The following is a 22,312-nucleotide window of genomic DNA, read 5'->3' on the forward strand; positions in this document are numbered from 1 at the left end:
TTGTGTTACTGAAATGAGCATTTTGTTCTCGAGTTTTTTTTATAATTTGCAAGTGTGGTTATTAACTTTCGTATTTGCTTGCATTTGCAACATGTGTCTTGTGGAGTAAATTTTCTTCTACCTAGTTTTCAACTCGTAATAATGTTGAACTTGTAAAGAAGAGATAGGTGTGCAACATAACTTGTAGAGGTATACTCTACCTAGGACCGTTCTTCGCATTTATTCCTAGAATCTTAAATGTACGGTTTTGCCAATAGATTTGATTTTGTACTTTACTTTAGACTACTTCCATTGGGCAAAGCCTAATAATAATAATTGAGGTTTACATTCCTATGTGTATGTATTGAAGTATCCAACAACCTTTGTTTAAGATGATACCTTACGAGATTCATTTTCTTTTAGAATTTCCACCAACGCTGAAAGCTGTGAATTTTTATTCCTCCCACATAATATCTCTATCTCTCTGTTTCTCTTTCTACATTTTATTTATTTTCTCTTAAATTATTTCTTAATCTCACTTTTCACATCCTTCATCTGATCTGAAAAGTTTCTTTTTATTCCATTCTTCCTCTCTTCACTAAAGGTGGGGGAAAGAAGAGAGAGGAGACGAAGAATGAGGAGGAGGAGGAGGAGAAGGAAAAAAAAGAACAAGAAGAAGAAAGAGGAAAAGAAGACGAAGAAGGAGGAGTAGGAGGAGGAGGAGAAGGAGAAGAAGGAAAAGAGACAGTGTAATCTTCATCTCAGTGTTTCTCCTCTATTAATAAAAATATAATTAACTTGTAATATCACGGACACATCTCATTCTGTGGTTCTCTCCAAAGAAAAGTCAGGAGAAGAAAAAGCACAAAACAAGACATCCCAGACGTGACTTTCCAGTTGAAGATATTTTTCATGTTCTTGATGTTATTATTTTTTCCATGCTCTTAGAACATTTTTTTCATTACTCTCCATATTTTATCGATTTGTGAAAAGCATCTCTTTTTTTTCTCGCTCGAATTTTTATAAAATAAGAGGAATTTAAAGTAAAAAAAAAAAGTTGGAACCAATCCAAGACAATTTCAAAGCCAATATGGTTGAAGGAGATGGTAACATAAACCTCAGAGTTTACACACAAAGTTGGAACCAATCCAAGACAATTTCAAAGCCAATATGGTTGAAGGAGATGGTAACATAAACCTCAGAGTTTACACACAGCGGTCAAGATACCGCTAACTGTTGTTTATCAACCAAAAGTTTCCTGTCGCATCCTCGTCACATTTGAAGATTTAGTTGCAAATTTCAAGTTTCTAGCGCTTACCGTTCGCGGGATATTTTGTCTACAGACAGACACAGTCATACACGGACCAATGGCTCGAACTTTGGATTTAGGCTGTAGGGACCTCAAAACGTGTTACTAGAAACTAACCATCGAAAATTTTGACCGAATACATTACCAACTTTCGTTCTTATAGTATATAGGATAAGGAAAGTAAAAAGGAATCCAGGGTCTCATTTGTATGCATAGCTTTTTTGTTTTTTCTTAATCTTTTTTCTCCGTCAAAAGAATTCGTCACCGTTTGTGTACGTTTCTCATTTGTCACTGTTTCTCTGTCGATTTCTTTGTAGTTTTTGTTGAATTTTTTGTAGTTTCATCTGTTGTTTACTTGTTATTTGTATGTTTAGTGTCGGGCCCTAGGACATACATTAATGTCGAGTGCCCGTCAGAAAATAAATAATGGAAATTACTTTTTTGAGGGAACTGTAACTGCTGAGGTCTTAGGTATTATCATCCCGAAAGCGAAGGGAGAAGGAAAACAGAATAGGGAAAAGCCAGCCATTCCGAGAACTAGGTACTGCATATCTGTTTAGGATAAAGTTCGGCCTGGGCTGGATTCGAACCCGTAACCTAGGAGACTGAGGAAAACTCTCATCCAATCCCAGCAAGTCGGACAGAAAACGGTGAGAATTTTCATTAGATTTTTCTCTCAATTGAGGCTGAATTATGAAAATTGAAGTTGGAAAATTTCGGCGCTGTAAATGGGTGCCAGGCACGCTGCCGGCCCTGTTTTGACTTATCTTGATTCGCATTGCGAATGCGCAGAAGGTAAGCATCCTTCAAGATGGGAGAGGGGGAGAGAGGTTGGGTTTTCGGTCGTTTAGCTGGCTTCGAATGGGATTTTATGAATAGGATTGATAAAACTTTTGTTAAGGGCTTGTGAAAAAAGTTGGAAAATTCAATCCTAAATAATCAAAGTAAAAAGAGATTGAAAGAATAAATTCTAAACCCTAAACGATCAGAAAGATTTAACTGTTTATAACTAATTGCTAGTGAAAAATAGAATCCCCTAACCCTATCCATTTGCAGAAAAATACAGAAGTTAAGATCCAGAATGCTCGATTTCTCAGTGTGCAAGAAAAGTACGAGTAAATGTGGCATCTCCACTAAGTCAAATTTTGTAGCGCATTGCATACTCAAATAATTGTACGGCATTCATACAATTTCTGAATTTTACCAATGACTTGGTGTTACCAAGTTATGATTCTCGAAGGAAACTCAATCTGGGTCAGTGGGTACTAGGATGAAGCCAACTAAAAGATCGAAAACCAGCTAATTTAACTGTTATCCCAGAATAGGGTTTGTGTTATGCTAGATCAGCCAATCACAATGTTTAATGGGTCCCTAGTCCACACTACACATGACGTGCCCACAGATAGCAAATTGTAGGTAATGCCCATTTTTTAGGACCTCTTTAAACTTTCGGGGGAAAATGTTGGGAAATCTTCCCATACGAGAACTCGAATTATTGTGTGGCACAAAATGGGGCATGTGATTTGAGGTTTTGTACCCACTAGGATTCAATCTGGGGGCTTTTTATTTCCTAGTCGGGATAGTAACTTCAGTTTTGGGGACTACTAACTTTAGGTCTTGAGGTTTTAGTGGAGCATCGTATTTGCCAACAACTGGATGAATGTGTAGATTTTTCTCGTCCCATTTTTTAGGACTTCTTTAAACTTTCGGGGGAAAATGTTGGGAAATCTTCGCATACGAGAACTCGAATTATTGTGTGACACAAAATGGGGCATGTGATTTGAGGTTTTGTAACCACTAGGATTCAATCTGGGGGCTTTTTATTTCCTAGTCGGGATAGTAGCTTTAGTTTTGGGGACTACTAACTTTAGGACCACTAGGATTCAATCTGGGGGCTTTTTATTTCCTAGTAGGGAGAGCAGCTTTAGTTTTGGGGGCTACTAACTTTAGGTCTTGAGGTTTTAGTGGAGCATCGTATTTGCCAACAACTGGATGAATGTGTAGATTTTTCTCGAGATTATGTTGTTTCCTGATAATGATTTGCCTTCCTTTAGGTCGTCATCGTCAGTAGATATTTGACTTCCATATCGTCACCTTTGGGTTTTCATCGACGTCCAATCTTGAAAAGTCACCTGAGTTTGAAGATTACTTGATCAGTTGGTTTCCAAAGTTCTGATATGTTCATTATTTTCGTCCAATTCTGATTCCCTGTCTTCAGTGGAGTCATCCTTTTCAAAAAGATTCCTTTGATGTTTGGATTTTTAACTGTCAATTTTGACTCTTGTATTTTTTGGACATTCGACTTTATAGGAAAAGTGTGAACTTGAATACTTGCTGACAGGAAATCTAATTTCAATGGAGGTTTTCTGATGTGTATTTGGTTCTGTTTGCCTAATCTTCTAGATTTTTGTCTTTCATTGATATAGAATCAATTTTACTGACAGGAAATCTGATTTCAATGGAGGTTTTCTGATGTGTATTTGGTTCTGTTTGCCTAATCTTCTAGATTTTTGTCTTTCATTGATATAGAATCAATTTTAGTTTGGTAATCTGCTTTGTGGTTCTGGACGTTCCCAGCACCATCGATTACTTGTCGATTTACGATCCAATGTTTACTGGAGGAATTTCTCCCTTCTTCTCGATTTTATCGTGATTTCTATTACTAGGTTCGGTTTCTTTTTCTCACTCTGTCGATTTACGATCCAATGTTTACTGGAGGAATTTTTCCCTTCTTCTCGATTTTATCGTGATTTCTATTACTAGGTTCGGTTTCTCTTTCTCACTAGGTACTCTAGGAGTAGAGAAGGAGTACCAGCTATCAAAATAAATATGATTATTGTTAGAGAAGACAAACTTTTTCCATGAATATTCAATGAGGTCTATAGGATAATAGAAATTGAGGAACTCTACATTCGCGGAAATATTAGACTAATGAGGTCTTTAGGATAATAGATAGAAATTGAGGAACTCTATATTCGCGGAAATATTAGACGAAACAATACGCACAGGGCTGGTTCCTTAGTATGTCTGCCTGTCTCTTTTTGCCTGTATCATAGCATGTCCAAATGGGCGGTGCCTGCGATTGTAAGACAGTAAAATATTTTTTTGTTTTGTTTGACATGTTCGTTGTCCTTTTTTTGTATTGTACCTACATACCTAACAATAAAAATATACCTACGTGGTATTTAAATTCCATAGAGGCAGGCGTCTCCTTGTGTTTAAAGTTGGGTTTCAAGTTTTTACATCAAAGGGATTCAAAATACAAATGTACGTACAGTTGCATAGTCTTAGACCACAATTTCTCCCTTGTTTTCCTTTCCCTTTCACTTGAGTTATCCTCTCCAAAGAAATTTATCCCCTAGGTACTTACCTTTGTTTTTTATCCTGATTTCAGTGTCTTCTTTTTCTTCTTCTTCTTCTTCCTCTTCTTCTTCTTCTTCTTCTTCTTCTTCTTCTTCTTCTTCTTCTTCTTCTTCTTCTTCTTCTTCTTCTTCTTCTTCTTCTCCTTCTTCTCCTTGCCTTGCTGTCCTTCGTGACATTTCTGTCCAGTTTCGCGATTCCTGTATAATTTGGGTGTAGATGCCTTTTCCTCTAGTCTAGTTTAGAATAACACGAGCTTGATATCAGTCGATGTGGGAGAAAACTATGCCACTGTGTTACCAAGTCGCGATGATATTATGTTGGGAATTCACGCGAGATCGCCATTTGTATGGATTTTATTCCGTCTTCTAGTATTTCTGTCAGTACACATTTATTGGAGGATATCTCTTTATCTTTTTATGCTATGGAGTTTGTCTGTCATTGCCATCTTCAGTCGTTGTCTGGCCTCATTTTGACCCCAGTGGTTAATTTTTGCATGTCCTTTTTTTCGCAGTTTAGGTCAGCTTCCACTTGGACTTAGATTGTTCAAAGTTGCAAAAACGGGTCCTCACAAGGTTCAATATTTTGCCCCCGCCTTTGTTTATGGCGGATTTTTGTAGAGCATTTACAATCAATCCTGCCTTCAGGTTGGTTTATGTATTTGTTAGAAAAAAGTACAACTTTTCAGTCCCCTGTTTTCCTTCCCTCCCAAAGCGGGGATAAGCCTCTAATAATATTCAAATACCTAGGCCGAGGTTTAGTCGAGGGCTTTTGCCCTGGTTTTGTCTCTTCAATAAAGTTTTTCAATAAAAGAAAAGTCATCCACAGAATATAATTGAACATTTTAAAAACTTCAAATTGGAGGGAAAAAAGTTTTCTGAATTTTTTAGATCCTCCTATTCGTTTCTAGGGGTAGGTACTTTTTTTTGAACCTTTGATGTTATTAGCAGGGGTTTAAATTTAGATTTTTCAAATTTCCTTTTTTTTTCATCACTTTATTGAACATTGTATTTGAGGTAGGTATCCTCAATTCTTCGCCCAAATAATGCATTGCCTGAACTGAGTAACATTACAGAAAGATTTACCTGAGGCTCTTATTATCTATCTTTCCTTTCCAATAATTTTACCTATTAAGTCCATAGGTATCTATTAGGTTACTTTGTATACGTCATTTTCTTTAGAGTTACTGTCATTTTTGGGGAAAAAAAGTCAGTCGTTTTAAGTGGGGGACACTATGATGAAGCAGAAATGGTACCAGTTCAGCTACCCACCTTTTGAGATTTAGTGCCTTTTAGAGTTACTGTCATTTTTGGAAAAAAAAGTCAGTCGTTTTAAGTGGGGGACACTATGATGAAGCAGAAATGGTACCAGTTCAGCTACCCACCTTTTGAGATTTAGTGCGTAGGTATCCTCAATTCTTCGCCCAAATAATGCATTATCTATCTTTCCTTTCCAATAATTTTACCTAAGTCCATAGGTATCTATTAGGTTACTTTGTATACGTCATTTTCTTTAGAGTTACTGTCATTTTTGGAAAAAAAAAGTCAGTCGTTTTAAGTGGGGGACACTATGATGAAGCAGAAATGGTACCAGTTCAGCTACCCACCTTTTGAGATTTAGTGCCTAAGTTATCATTAAGGGAATCAACTTTTTCAAATTAAAAAGAAGTTTTTTTTTATGGCAAACTTAAAGCGGGACGAAAGTTTCGCTCGTGTTCTCGGAATCTAGGGCTGTCGCGTTTAATTTTTCATAACACCATCATGTAGGGCTATTATTATGCCTACTTAAGTTTGTCTTTCGAAATAAACTTTGGCAGGAAAAATGACTCTTTCTTTTCTTCACTTCTACAAACGTTGTCCAATTAAATTGTTCAATAAGTAGGTAGTATTAGGTACTAATAAATATATTCCTATATCAATACTTGGTAGCTAATTGATGTAAAAAAAGTTCACTAACGACCAGGTGGTTCGAAAAAAAGGACTTTTGGTGCGGTAAAGTTTTGGAAAAGTTTGCTTTTAGATTTAAAGTAGGTAGGTTGGTACCTGTATGTAAAAGAAAAGGACTTTTGGTGCGGTAAAGTTTTGGAAAAGTTTGCTTTTAGATTTAAAGTAGGTAGGTTGGTACCTGTATGTAAAAGAAAGTTTAGCATTCATCCTATACTCCTGCAGCATAAATTTCAACCGTAGTGGCGGGACTTTTGGTGCGGTAAAGTTTTGGAAAAGTTTGCTTTTAGATTTAAAGTAGGTACCTAGGTTGGTACCTGGGCCCCGTTTCATGAAACTTATAAGTCCTGTAATACAGGGAAATTGCCTCTATTAAAGCCAAATTTTAAAGATGGCCCTGTATGTATAAGAGAAAGTTTAGCATTCATCCTATACTCCTGCAGCATAAATTTCAACCGTAGTGGCGTAGCGTAGGTACTTGAAGTACCAAAATGGGAGTATGTATAAAAGAAAGTTTAGCATTCATCCTATACTCCTGCAGCATAAATTTCAACTGTAGTGGCGTAGCGTAGGTACTTGAAGTACCAAAATGGGAGTTATGTCCTAATAGTCTATGAAGTGAAATTTGTCAAAAAAGGAGAAAAATCTCCAACATCTTTACTGTTTTCTAAAAGTAACCACATAGCGTAGGAAGAACTATTAACCAATGGAATCTCGTTATTAAAGCAAACGGGTACTACTAAACTTTTGTTCGAACAGAACACTCGGAATTTAGGAGTCGGCACTGGTCAAAAGGGACACTTGACCATCCCTTCAGAAAAAACTTTCCCCAAATTCAATTAACACATCTAACATGGGGACCATTATTGATGTACATGAATCCCTTTGATACCAGATATACCCGTGTGTGGGGGACATTTATACAGATATTAAACCTTAGTATCAATCTATTCTGCGGGCGTTTTTTTTTTTTTTTTTTTTTTTGGGGTGTAAAAATTGTCAAACAACAAAAAGTATGGGATATTGAGATGTGACATTTGGTATTTTCATACATACTCGTAAGTAGGTATTAGGTATCTATAGTCAATGTGATGACTATTTTCTAGATGTAATTATATCAGGATTAATTTTTTTATTCTCTTTCATTAATTTCTTAGCTATTTTAATATTTGCTTTTCCTACCTTCCTCTTCTTCGCCTTTATACCTACTTCGTTTTATTTACTACTCCTCGTCTTCTGTGAGCTTTTAAGGTAATTTATCTAAGATTTTCTTAAGGTTTAGATAAGTAATTTATCCTAGATTTTCTTATTCTAGAAACACCCACTGAAAACACTATGTAGTGAGCCCTACTTGGGATTTTCCCCTCAAGCCTCAAGGATATTAAACTAATAAAATTTAGCCCTTTAGGTCATCATATTAGGGGGTACCTCCTTTTCCTCTTTATATCCCATCTTTTTGTCTGCTTTTCCTGAACTGTTTCCCCCCATTTGATTGCTCTAATGTGCCTGTTTTTTGTTTCCCAAAGCTTGTCTTATGTTTTTAAGCAATTCGTTATGGGTTAAATAACGGGAAACGCGATAAAACGTTTAGCTTGCACGGAAAAAGGCTTTTTTACGGAGCAGAAAAACGTTAACTTTGTTTATTGGAAATCAATTTTGTTAATGCTAAGTCTATTAGATATGTTTCGGAAGTTATCTAACCTTTTTTTTACCTGATCGTTTTGACTAATTTTACGACTAGAACATAGACGCTTACACCATTTATAAATACCTACTACGAAATCTGCAAAGGCAGTTTTTTCTCGCTTTGCAAGAACTTAGTTTTTAATTAAATAGGTACAACATAATATAGTAATTCAGTAAATATTACATTAACACAATTTTTTCGGGTCGCATGTAGGTACCTATATTACGAAATGGGGATGCATTTTGTCTTGTGATGTCCATTTTTTCTTCCAACAGGGGTTATTATAATCATATTGTATGTCATTTGGGTTGGTTATTGGGTATCCTTGTGGGATTTGTTAGATTTAAAATAGGACAAAATGCATGTTGGGATAATGTCTGATGAATTCTTTTTCAGGTATTTTATTTGAAAGCTATTTTACTCTGATATGTGCCCTTGTGTAATTTCCTCTTAATGCTTTACATTTTTCTAGATCTTGGTTATTTCCCTACTCTTTACTCTTTTCTGAATCTTTATTTATTCTCCTTTTCTTGTCCTCTTTCTCTCTGAATTCTTTTCTTTCATTCTCCTCTCTACGAGTATTTCTCTCTTTTATCTGGTTTGCTATCAATCCATTTCATAATCTATTCTGCTCTTGTCTGTTGTCCTCCATTTCATTGCCACGCCTGTCTTTATTTATTCTCCTTTTCTTGTCCTCTTTCTCTCTGAATTCTTTTCTCTCATTCTCCTCTCTATTTCTCTCTTTTATCTGGTTTGCTATCAATCCATTTCATAATCTATTCTGCTCTTGTCTGTTGTCCTCCATTTCATTGCCACGCCTATATTGTCATAAGAGAATTTCAGGAATCCCAAGGTTTCAAATAAGAGTGTATCATTTTCTTGCTACCGAAACAAACCCTTATCAAAGAAAGTAAAACTTCAGCTGTATGAAAGCACTTCTTCTTCTTTAGTCCTGAAAAGAAAAGAATTCAGAGAGAAAGAGGACAAGAAAAAGATCAAGAAAAGGAGAATAAATAAAGACTCAGAAAAGAGTAAAGAGTAGGGAAATAACCAAGATCTAGAAAAATGTAAAGAATTAAGAGGAAATGACACAAGGGCACATATCAGAGTAAAATAGCTTTCAAATAAAATACCTGAAAAAAGAATTCATCAGACATTATCCCAACATGCATTTTGTCCCATTTTAAATCTAACAAATCCCACAAGGATACCCAATAACCAACCCAAATGACATACAATATGATTATAATAACCCCTGTTGGAAGAAACTGTTTCTGGAAAAGGAGCAACCTTTCAAATATTCAAACTATCAAACAGCTCCTAGTACCTAAATATGTCATGTACCTATATTTTTTTTCAACTCTATACTTACACTGTAAAAATCTGTAGGTATACTCATTCCTTATCTTCACTTCATTTGAAGTAATGTACCCCTGCAGGTACTATACTTACATCCATCCCTTTCTAGATTTTTTTTTTTTTTTTTTTTTTAATTCAGTCAAAGAGTTATTGGTCAAACAACAAAAAGTATGGGATATTGAGATGTGACATTTGGTATTTTCATACATACTCGTAAGTAGGTATTAGGTATCTATAGTCAATGTGATGACTATTTTCTAGATGTAATTATATCAGGATTAATTTTTTTATTCTCTTTCATTAATTTCTTAGCTATTTTAATATTTGCTTTTCCTACCTTCCTCTTCTTCGCCTTTATACCTACTTCGAGAGAAGGAAGGAGAAAGCCAGCCGTTCCGAGAACAAACATTATCCCATCATGATCAAATCCGCCCCGGGTAGGAATCGAACCCGCGGCCTAGCGCTTACAAGGCAAACGCACTACCAACTAAGCTAACTAGGCTGGCTTTCTAGAGTTTCTAGGAATGGTAATTTTTGGTAATGCTGGCCATTCACGCCGAGAGCGTCTGACATACCGCAGTCTGACATAACGTCGGAACATGTGTGGTGGGAATATCTTCCGACCTAGATCTGTCTGTGAGAGATCTGGGTCTGCAGACGGTCTGAGTTTGAGTGGCATAAGATTTTTCCCCCTCAGTAGATTATTCTTAATTCAGTCAAAGAGATATTGGTCAACCAACAAGGAGTATGGGATATTGAGATGTGGCATTTGGTATTTTCATACATATGTAAGTAGGTACATATTAGGTATCTATAGTCAATGTGATGACTATTTTCTAGATATAATTATAATTTTTTTATTCTCTTTCATTAATTTCTTAGCTATTTTAATATTTGCTTTTCCTACCTTCCTCTTCTTCGCCTTTATACCTACTTCGTTTTATTTACTACTCCTCGTCTTCTGTGAGCTTTTAAGGTAATTTATCTAAGATTTTCTTAAGGTTTAGATAAGTAATTTATCCTAGATTTTCTTATTCTAGAAACACCCACTGAAAACACTATGTAGTGAGCCCTACTTGGGATTTTCCCCTCAAGCCTCAAGGATATTAAACTAATAAAATTTAGCCCTTTAGGTCATCATATTAGGGGGTATCTCCTTTTACTCTTTATATCCCATCTTTTTGTCTGCTTTTCCTGAACTGTTTCCCCCCATTTGATTGCTCTAATGTGCCTGTTTTTTGTTTCCCAAAGCTTGTCTTATGTTTTTAAGCAATTCGTTATGGGTTAAATAACGGGAAACGCGATAAAACGTTTAGCTTGCACGGAAAAAGGCTTTTTTTACGGAGCAGCTGGGTTAAACAACGGGAAACGATAAAACGTTTAGCTTGCACGGAAAAAGGCTTTTTTTACGGAGCAGAAAAAACGTTAACTTTGTTTATTGGAAATCAATTTGTTAATGCTAAGTCTATCATGTTTCGGAAGTTATCTAACCTTTTTTTTACCTGAATGGGTTAAAGAACGGGAAACGATAAAACGTTTAGCTTGCACGGAAAAGGCTTTTTTTACGGAGCAGAAAAACGTTGACTTTGTTTATTGGAAATCAATTTGTTAATGCTAAGTCTATTATGTTTCGGAAGTTATCAAACCTTTTTTTTACCTGATCGTTTTGACTAATTTTACAAATAGAAGATAGACGCTTACACCATTTATAAATACTACGAAATCTGCAAAGGCAGTTTTTTCTCGCTTTGCAAGAACTTGGTTGTTAATTAAATAGGTACAACACAATATAGTAATTCAGTAAATATTACATTAACACATTTTTTTTCGGGTCGCATGTAGGTACCTATATTACGAAATGGGGATGCATTTTGTCTTGTGATGTCCATTTTTTCTTCCAACAGGGGTTATTATAATCATATTGTATGTCATTTGGGTTGGTTATTGGGTATCCTTGTGGGATTTGTTAGATTTAAAATGGGACAAAATGCATGTTGGGATAATGTCTGATGAATTCTTTTTCAGGTATTTTATTTGAAAGCTATTTTACTCTGATATGTGCCCTTGTGTCATTTCCTCTTAATTCTTTACATTTTTCTAGATCTTGGTTATTTCCCTACTCTTTACTCTTTTCTGAGTCTTTATTTATTCTCCTTTTCTTGATCTTTTTCTTGTCCTCTTTCTCTCTGAATTCTTTTCTTTCATTCTCCTCTCTATTTCTCTCTTTTATCTGGTTTGCTATCAATCCATTTCATAATCTATTCTGCTCTTGTCTGTTGTCCTCCATTTCATTGCCACGCCTATATTGTCATAAGAGAATTTCAGGAATCCCAAGGTTTCAAATAAGTGTATCATTTTCTTGCTACCGAAACAAACCCTTATCAAAGAAAGTAAAACTTCAGCTGTATGAAAGCACTTCTTCTTCTTTAGTCCTGAATTGGCAATTGGCATTCACAATTAACACAATTCCTCATTTTTGGAAAACTTGGGATTCCTTAAAGCTGCGTACACATTAAACGATTTATCCGTGAGGAAAAACCGTCAGTCGGACTGAAACGATAAAACCGTATGTGTGTATGAGGACAATGTGGAGAAATCTTGGAATTTCATTCAGCGAAAAAGAAACCTTATGCCGTTCTCTGTACCTATGTATATCATAACTTTGGTGCTCACGGCAGCATTGTAGGATTTTCCAACCGTAAAGAAACCTTATAATCCCTGTATTGTCATTTGTCAATGTGCTTGTGCATGTCCTTCCTGTGTCTGACTTGGCCCTCCCTCCATTGTGACCGTTGTTCCGTTTCCCAGGCTGGCTGGATAATGTGGAGAAATCCTGGAATTTCATTCCGCGAAAAAGAAACCTTATGCCGTTTCTCTGTACCTATATCACAACTTTGGTGCTCACGGCAGCATTGTAGGATTTTCCAACCGTAAAGAAACCGTATAATCCCTGTATTGTCAATGTGCTTGTGCATGTCCTTCCTGTGTTTTGGCCCTCCCTCCATTGTGACCGTTGTTCCGTTTCCCAGGCTGGCTGGAACCGTTAATGGACAGAATTGCCCGTGACAGTTCCGCGGTCGTTTGTCCTGTCATTGACGTTTTGGACGATTCGAGTCTCGAGTTTCATTTTCGAGATTCCACAGGGGTGAATAATGAAGGATAGGGTTTAGTTTACTTTAGGTTCCATTTCCAAGGATTTGCACGTATGAAGATACAAAGCATCATAAGTTTCCTTAGATTGTGATGTAAATTTACTCGGAGTTGGTTAGGTGTGATCAGAGTACGAAATATCTCTTCTTTTAATTTATCAGTATCATTTAGGATAATTTAGATTCTGAAAGAGGCCCTTGCCTGTATAGGTGTCGGTGGGGCTAACCTTAACCTTAACCAGTCCTGTATGTCTAATGTCTATGTACTCCAAATTTGGCATTTCAAAAACTGATCCGGTGATGGTTTTCCAAATTATCCTATAGTATTTGTTGTATTCCCATTACTGTAGTTAGGTCTATGACTTTTGTTAGTATTTTTTTCAATTTGTTTAATTCCGTTATAGCTCTGATTTTCCCCTATCTTTTAGATACCACTTTAACCAATAGTGATGTTACAAGCACTACTTCTTTTGCCATACCTATTTGTTAAATTTGTTTTCACGCCACCTGTCTTGCTACAACTCTTTCTTTAACTCTTCTTTGATTTGTGCTGACAGGATGGTTAGAACAGTATTTGTTGTATTCCCATTACTGTAGGTAGGTCTATGACTTTTATTTAGTATTTTTTTTTCAATTTGTTTAATTCCGTTATAGCTTTGATTTTCCCCTATCTTTTAGATACCACTTTAACCAATAGCGATGTTACAAGCACTACTTCTTTTGCCATATTTGTTAAATTTGTTTTCACGCCACCTGTCTTGCTACAACTCTTTCTTTAACTCTTCTTTGATTTGTGCTGACAGGATGGTTAGAACCACTTCTCGATAGAATCGCTCGGGACAATAGCACGGTTGTGTCGCCAGTTATCGAACTAATCAGGGACGATGATTTCGCCTTGAGGTTCTGTAGACCCCAATTTATTCAAATCGGCGGATTCAGTTGGTCGCTCGAGGTACGCTCCTAAAATTTCTCTCTTTTTTTCGTGATGTTTGTATAACTAACTTACTGTTAAATGCATGCTGCTTTAGCTTCTAACCTGATGTACTTCGGTATGTGCGTCTATCACTTTTCCTTCGTTTTTTTTTTTTTTATACTTTCTACCCGGGAACTTTCTTTTTACTGCTTTCTTCTCTATTTCTTTCTTTTTAACTTTGACGGGTACAGTTTGACTTTCAATTTTGGTGAAACGATTTCGAATCACACTAACATAAATAAAATGATTTTGATTTCACAATAACAATATTAGTAAAATTAGGTACGTTTTTTGTACATACATATAGAAACATTGAAGTTATGTTTGTATCGTGTATACTTTTACGAGAAATGTTTTGTTTCAAATTGACTATACTGGTATCAGTTTTTTTTTCATTACCAATATGTTTTCTTGTCAAAACACTTGTGAATAGGTTCTCAGTTTCTCACTGTTCTTGGAGTTTTAAAAGCGATCCTTCCATGTTTTACCTGATCGTTTTGACTAATTTTACGAATAGAAGATAGACAGTTACACCATTTATAAATACTACGAAATCTGCAAAGGCAGTTTTTTCTCGCTTTGCAAGAACTTGGTTGTTAATTAAATAGGTACAAGTGTACAACACAATATAGGTAGTAAGTAATTCAGTAAATATTACATTAACACAATTTTTTCGGGTCGCATGTAGGTACCTATATTACGAAATGGGGATGCATTTTGTCTTGTTCCTTCCATGATGTTTCCATCAATGCAAAAGTTTTGTCTAACAACAACGTAAAGGAGCAAAGGAGCCTATCTTGCAAAGTTTTCCTTATGGGGAAACTTCAAAACAATGAATGAAGAAAACTTATTGATAAAATTCTCGTTAGGAAAAATAATGATATATTCAGGCGCGTTTGTAAGTGTGGTTTCATATTAGGTAGGTACAGGCGAATGGGAAACTTTTTTTTATGCCAAAAGGTTATTTCCATTTGATTTCTCGATAAAATTTTGATAAATAAACTCAAGGTAAAGTGGTTCAAAATTGAATAGAGTAACTTGAAACTCATGAATGAGTACCAAAAATAAAGAGGGAATGAGGAATCAAAAAAGTTTATTTACCCTACACCTGTAGAACAGAATTGATGTTCCGTGCTGTCAAGCCTGCCATTTTGATAATAATCTTGAAGTTTTTGGTTCGTTCTTTCGTTTGGAAATTTGTTTTCTGCCACGTTATAATAACAAGAGTACCTAGTAACAATGAGGAAAAGTTTTCGCGAAAGTCAAGGAGGCAAGAGGCAATATTCAGTTCGATTCTTGCTATTTAAAATAGCAAATGATATACAGGGCGGTTTCACGCTTTCGGGATTTTTATTTAATTTTTATTTTGAATTTTCGGTCTGCCCATCATGAATTTTTGACCTGTCGATGTCGCTTACAAATAGGTAAAATAAAAGAACATATAGGTAATATTTACATTTACATAAATCTCTAATTTATTTCAAAATATTATCTAAATAACATTCATAACCTCACATTTTCTAAATATTACCTAATTGTCTTAGCAAGCTTAACATGTCAATTTTCATTTTGAATTTTCGGTCTGCCCATCATGAATTTTTGACCTGTCGATGTCGCTTACAAATAGGTAAAAGAAAAGAACATATAGGTAATATTTACATTTACATAAATCCCTAATTTATTTCAAAATATTATCTAAATAACATTCATAACCTCACATTTTCTAAATATTACCTAATTGTCTTAGCAAGCTTAACATGTATCTCTGTTAATAATAAGTCAACCAGCAGTATTCTGTACCAAATACATAAGGCCTTGTTTAGACTGCGGAAGTAAAGGACTTTTCAGCCTATCTCTGTTAATAATAAGTCAACCAGCAGTATTCTGTACCAAATACATAAGGCCTTGTTTAGACGGCGGAAGTAAAGGACTTTTCAGTCCCATTTCAGCAGTATAAACCTATAAAGAGGGTATATTCTATTCTATTCTATTCTATCTTATCAACCTTAACTACACTGTAGATTCAATGTTGCCTTCATAACTTCAAGTCTAACAAAGTTGCATCTTGCATCATTCTATTCTATCTTATCAACCTTAACTACACTGTAGATTCAATGTTGCCTTCATAACTTCAAGTCTAACAAAGTTGCATCTTGCATCAAAGTTTTCCAAACTTTATTTTTAATTAGTAGTCGTGTTCAATAAAGATTTACTACGATTAGGTAGTTTCAATATTGAAAGGAAGGTAGTTTTGATATCTAAATTTGATATAGCGTTGTGTCCTTCCTTAGTTCAATGCAGCTTGATTACCCCTTTGAACAATGGGACCTCTTGTCCTAAGTAGAGGAGGAGAACTATCGATAGCACTATCGATAACTATCGATAGTTTTGACTATCGAACGCTATCGATAGTTGAGGCTTGACTATCGATAGTGTTTTCGATAGTTTTTTCTGCACATTTTTCGTTTGTTTTGGTCGTTTTAGAAGTGAAAAGTGTAAAAAAAAAAAAAAACGATAGTTTTTTTCTGCACATTTTTCGTTTGTTTTGGTCGTTTTAGAAGTGAAAAGTGTAAAAAAAATTGTAAAAAAATGTAAAATATACGATTAGTTAGTTTCAATATTGAATGGAAGGTAGTTTTGATATCTAAATTTGATATAGCGTTGTGTCCTTCCTTAGATCAATGCAGCTTGTTTACCCCTTTGAACAATGGGACCTCTTGTCCTAAGCTGACAGTCTAAATAAAAATAAATACATTACATTACACTAAGATTGCACCTTGGAACCACTTTCGCGTTACTTCAAGGCACATTCCTCTACATCCATATCCAGGAAATGTTCGGTCAGAAAATTTCCGCCCCGACCCAGGATTCGACCCCAACACCTCCAGGTTCAGAGTCAGTGCTCTTAACCACTCAACCAAAGAGGCGGGAAACCTCTGCCTACCTGTTAATTGTATTTTCATTCAGCATGATTCTCCAGGATTTTCCTGTTGAGATAATTAATTGAACACAAAAAAAAAATAAAATTCTTTAAGATTCAAAATAGTATTGGGGAACATGTGACCGAGCTTTTTTTTGGACACACCGACCCTGAGAATTACGTATTAATATATATTTTTCGTGCAAATTTCTTATGCATTATGTAGTCACCGTTAAATATCGCAGAATACCTGACTAATAATTAGAAAATGTTGAGATACAAGAAAATTAAAACTAACTGATCAATGCTCTGATACAGGAAACACACATATACGTACTCCACTCCAACCGTAGTAACTGTGGAAACACCAGGAGTATTTCGATTACTTAAACATAGCAGTTTATAAATAATAAAACGGGTGCAAATACTGGAAAACGTTTCCTAGGAAGAACAACCTCGAAATTTCCCTACCATCCCATGTGTGTTGTGGGCTCAAAGTGCATTCGAAGTAAAACGAAATCCGTGTTTCCTTCAGGGCTTCATGAGTCGGACTGGGATTAATAATTTCAAATTTTCAAAGTCGCCCTCAAGTTGAAAATCTCGTTCCTTTATGTTCTCGGGAGCTCGAAATGTTGCAGCAAACTTTGCGGAAGTTTTGAAACATTGTTGCATCGTGTGGTTAAGTTTTATTCGATGCAAAATATCTTCTAGAATATAATAAAATACGAGTATACTCGAACCACCAACCTTCAGATCCAAAATCCACGGTGCTAAGCACTGATGCACCATTTAGGTTGGTTGAACCCTGTCAATATTTTTTTCACGGATCTCATATAGACTGATATGGTAGTACTGAAAACTCGCTTTTTGCAAGTAGTTTTCTCTTCCCTATTTAAAGAGGATATAAACCTCAAAGTTATTGGTGGAATATGTTAAACATCCCCCGAGAAGTGTACAGATATAGAGTAGCTACCCCCATCAATAGATACCTACCTACAATCTACATGCTTAAATTCTTTGATGTGTTTACCTACAAACAATACTATAGGTACCTAGGTACTAAAAAATAGTACTTTTAAATATCAACCACATCAACAATGCACATTTTGATGGTCTAAAATACTACATCTGTAAAAGTATTGAATAACTTGTACTGTGCCAAATAATTTTCGGTTCTGACTGCTCTGATGTGGTTCACAAGGGAATTCACGGCATGTACCTGATGCTATATTAATAAATTTTTCATTTATAAATTTAATGAGCACATGGGTAAAATATGTTCACCTATTGTATACGCGGAACAAAAGGGATGCATAGCCCCGTTGTTTTATACCCGCTCATTTTAATTAGTAAATTATTTCTGAATTTTGAATTATTGAAGTAAAAAAAATACAATTATTCAAGTAAGAAAAAAAAGAAACATACGTAGAATATTACTAATTAGTCTAATCACGTATGTTTGTTTACTTAATCATAACAGATTCACATGCGAATATTGATTTCGTTTTAGCAACCAATCTTTACACCATACACGAGGTTTTCTTCTGTTTTTAGATCTTTTTACTTTCTATTACTACAGTATAGCGGAGCTATACTAGTAATGATTACTTTCTATTACTACAGTATAGCGGAGATCGGGAAATGGTTGGAAATATCCGTTTTGGGATCCCCTGATGTCAAAAAAGTGATTTTTAGCCCATGGTCTGTACGTAACGTACGTACGTACGTAACGTACGTACGTACGTAACGTACGTACGTACGTAACGTACGTACGTACGTAACGTACGTACGTACGTAACGTACGTACGTACGTAACGTACGTACGTACGTAACGTACGTACGTACGTAACGTACGTACGTACGTAACGTACGTACGTACGTAACGTACGTACGTACGTAACGTACGTACGTACGTAACGTACGTACGTACGTAACGTACGTACGTACGTAACGTACGTACGTACGTAACGTACGTACGTACGTACGTACGTACGTACGTGCGTACATACATACGTACAGACCATGGGCTAAAAATCACTTTTTTGACATCAGGGGATCCCAAAACGGATATTTCCAACCATTTCCCGATTTTGAAAATTTGGACCGATTGCAATACTTTCATTACTAGTATAGCTCCGCTAAACTGTAGTAATAGAAAGTAAAAAATCTGGTGTGAACATCACACGACTTTCCTTATCCTATTGAATGATGCTTATTTGAGTGTTCTTTTACCCTAACTTTTACAATATCTCTAACCGTTTTGTCGCTATAGCTGAAAACCGCCAAAAAACGGTCGAAATCTGTCAAAAGCGGTCAAAATACCGCCAAGCGCAGCAAACATCTCAACCAAACGTTTTGTGTTGCATCCTTATCACATTTGTGAACTACATACCAAATTTCAAGTCTCAAGCTTATACCATTCCCAAGATATTGTTAAATTACACCGAAAACCGTCAAAAAGCGGTAAAATGCCGCCAACCGTTGCACCAGTCTTAACCAAAATTTCGTGTCGCATCCTTGTCACATTTGACATCTACATACCAAATTTCAACTCTCTAGCTCTTACCGTTCTCGAGATATTTTGTTTACAGACAGACAGACACACAGACACACACACGGACCAATGGCTGAAACTTCGGATTTAGGCTCTAGGGACCTCAAAACGTGTTTTGGCACTAAAAACTGAACATCGAAAATTTGACCCGATTACATTACTTTCCTTCCTATAGGATAAGGAAAGTAAAAAAAACTGGTGTTTGGGGGATTTTTTTCACATTTTCTCACACAAATGAGCTCTGATCTTGAAATTTGTCACGACAACCTAAGAACTCAAAGCGAGAAAGTTTTAGATAACACTTCAGTCGTTATTTTAAGACCGGTTTTAGCGTCACCTATGTTAGGCTACGCCGAGCAAGGCCAATAAATGGATGGGTGACTTAAAAGGAATAAAGGGAGAATGGGCTCTAGTCTTGATTTTAAATCATTACATGACAGTAAAATCAGATCAATAATAATAAAACGAATATTAAACAAATTAGGTAGGTGCATAGGTACTGATTTTCTTTAACCACGATTGAATAAACTACGGGCTAAAAAATTCCCGGAGGGACGGGCCCAGCTTGTTCTTAAACCCGGGAAAAATCTTGGAATTTCATTCTGGGGGAAAACCCCTTATAACTTATAATGTGGAGAAATCCTGGAATTTCATTCCGCGAAAAAGAAACCTTATGCCGTTTCTCTGTACCTATATCACAACTTTGGTGCTCACGGCAGCATTGTAGGATTTTCCAACCGTAAAGAAACCGTATAATCCCTGTATTGTCAATGTGCTTGTGCATGTCCTTCCTGTGTCTGACTTGGCCCTCCCTCCATTGTGACCGTTGTTCCGTTTCCCAGGCTGGCTGGAACCGTTAATGGACAGAATTGCCCGTGACAGTTCCGCGGTCGTTTGTCCTGTCATTGACGTTTTGGACGATTCGAGTCTCGAGTTTCATTTTCGAGATTCCACGGGGGTGAATGTGGGTGGATTCGATTGGAACCTCCAGGTAGGTAGACCTTTGTGAACCTTGTTCTTGTGTCTCTTTTGTTACTTTCTTTTTTGTTTTTGCTTTTCCTTTTTTTATGATTTCCTATTTTTACTTTAATTATCCTATATTTTTAAGGCCAGCCACTCACTCTCTATCAGGTATACCTGACGAGTACACCTGATCAGGACCGCCTGTCAGGTCTACCTGATACCTGATGAGCACACACACTATCAGGTAGACCTGGCTAAAAAGGTCCGCCTGTCAGATCTACCTTATAAGCAGACTCAATAACACGTAGACCTGACAAGGGGACCTGATCAGGTGTGTACCTGTCAGGTATATCTGATAGTGAGTGGCTGGCCTAACTCTAGTTCTAGTTTCTTTTCTTGGTAGCATGTACTACTTTCTAACTTTGCTTTCTTTTCTTGGTAGCATGTAATGCTTTGTAACTTTTTTTGTGCTTTAATGGAAAGTTCCTTATTAGGGGTGAATGTGGGTGGATTCGATTGGAACCTCCAGGTAGGTAGACCTTTGTGAACCTTGTTCTTGTGTCTCTTTTATTACTTTCTTTTTTGTTTTTGCTTTTCCTTTTTTTATGCTTTCCTATTTTTACTTAAGGCCTATATTTTTAAGGCCAGCCACTCACTCTCTATCAGATATACCTGACGGGTACACCAGATCAGGTCCGCCTGTCAGGTCTACCTGATACCTGATGAGCACACACACTATCAGGTAGACGTGGCTAAAAAGGTCCGCCTGTCAGATCTACCTGATGAGCGGACTCAATAACACGTAGACCTGACAAGGGGACCTGGTCAGGTCTATCTGATAGTGAGTGGCTGGCCTAACTCTAGTTCTAGTTTCTTTTCTTGGTAGTATGTACTACTTTCTAACTTTGCTTTCTTTTCTTGGTAGCATGTAATGCTTTGTAACTTTTTTTGTGCTTTAATGGAAAGTTCCTTATTCTCTGCCATTTTCATGATTTTTCTGTAGTTTTTAAGCTCATTTGACTGAACTAATTATTTGCGAAGTTTTCTTGTTTTTCCTTCTTTTTATTTTAACTTCTATTCACTGTTCAAAATCCTTTTGCTTTCAACATTATTTTGCTTAGGTACCTAGTTGGATAGTTCTTTCAGCATTTTGTTGTTGGAATTGGTAACTACCTAGCTATCTAAGTACTAAATGCATGCTGCTTTAGCTTTTAACCCGATCTACATCGGTATGTGCGTCTATCACTTTTCCTTTGCTTTCTTTTATACCTAGTCTTTCTTTTCTTTTTACTGCTTTCTTCTCCATTTCTTTCTTTTTAACATTGACGGTTAAAGTTTCATTTTCAATTTTGGTGAAACGATTTTGAATTACATTAACATAAATAAAATGATTTTGATTTCACAATAACAATATTAGTAAAATTAGGTACGTTTTTTGTACATACATACATAGAAATGTTGAAGTAATGTTTGTATCGTGTATACTTTTACGAGAAATGTTTTGTTTCAAATTGACTATACTGGTATCAGTTTATCAGTTTTTTTTTTCTATTACCAATATGTTTTCTTGTCAAAACACTTGTGAATAGGTTCTCAGTTTCTCACTGTTCTTGGAGTTTTAAAAGCGATCCTTCCATGATGTTTCCATCAATGCAAAAGTTTTGTCTAACAACAACGTAAAGGAGCAAAGGAGCCTATCTTGCAAAGTTTTCCTTATGGGGAAACTTCAAAACAATGAATGAAGAAAACTTATTGATAAAATTCTCGTTAGGAAAAATAATGATATATTCAGGCGCGTTTGTAAGTGTGGTTTCATATTAGGTAGGTACAGGCGAATGGGAAACTTTTTTTTATGCCAAAAGGTTATTTCCATTTGATTTCTCGATAAAATTTTGATAAATAAACTCAAGGTAAAGTGGTTCAAAATTGAATAGAGTAACTTGAAACTCATGAATGAGTACCAAAAATAAAGAGGGAATGAGGAATCAAAAAAGTTTATTTACCCTACACCTGTAGAACAGAATTGATGTTCCGTGCTGTCAAGCCTGCCATTTTGATAATAATCTTGAAGTTTTTGGTTCGTTCTTTCGTTTGGAAATTTGTTTTCTGCCACGTT

The 22,312-nt window shown here is 35.9% G+C and overlaps 1 protein-coding gene across 4 annotated transcripts in view; it reads left to right on the forward strand.

Moving 5' to 3' along the window:
• Nucleotides 1-2,009: 2,009 nt before the first annotated feature.
• The window catches only part of LOC103513666 (putative polypeptide N-acetylgalactosaminyltransferase 9), a 59,326-nt gene continuing 39,023 nt past the window's right edge, over nt 2,010-22,312 (forward strand). For all 4 annotated transcript variants that reach the window (XR_003392723.1, XM_026826803.1, XM_017445906.1 and 1 more), the window contains exons 1-2: nt 2,010-2,083; nt 13,590-13,738. Coding sequence is in view for 3 of the 4 variants with exons in the window: in XM_026826803.1 (XP_026682604.1) it covers nt 2,017-2,083; nt 13,590-13,738 (216 nt within the window). In the remaining variant the exon portion in view is untranslated. The remainder of the gene's footprint in view (nt 2,084-13,589; nt 13,739-22,312) is intronic.

This window comes from Diaphorina citri, unplaced genomic scaffold (assembly GCF_000475195.1).
Source record: "Diaphorina citri unplaced genomic scaffold, Diaci psyllid genome assembly version 1.1 scaffold1006, whole genome shotgun sequence".
Taxonomy (NCBI): domain Eukaryota; kingdom Metazoa; phylum Arthropoda; class Insecta; order Hemiptera; family Psyllidae; genus Diaphorina; species Diaphorina citri.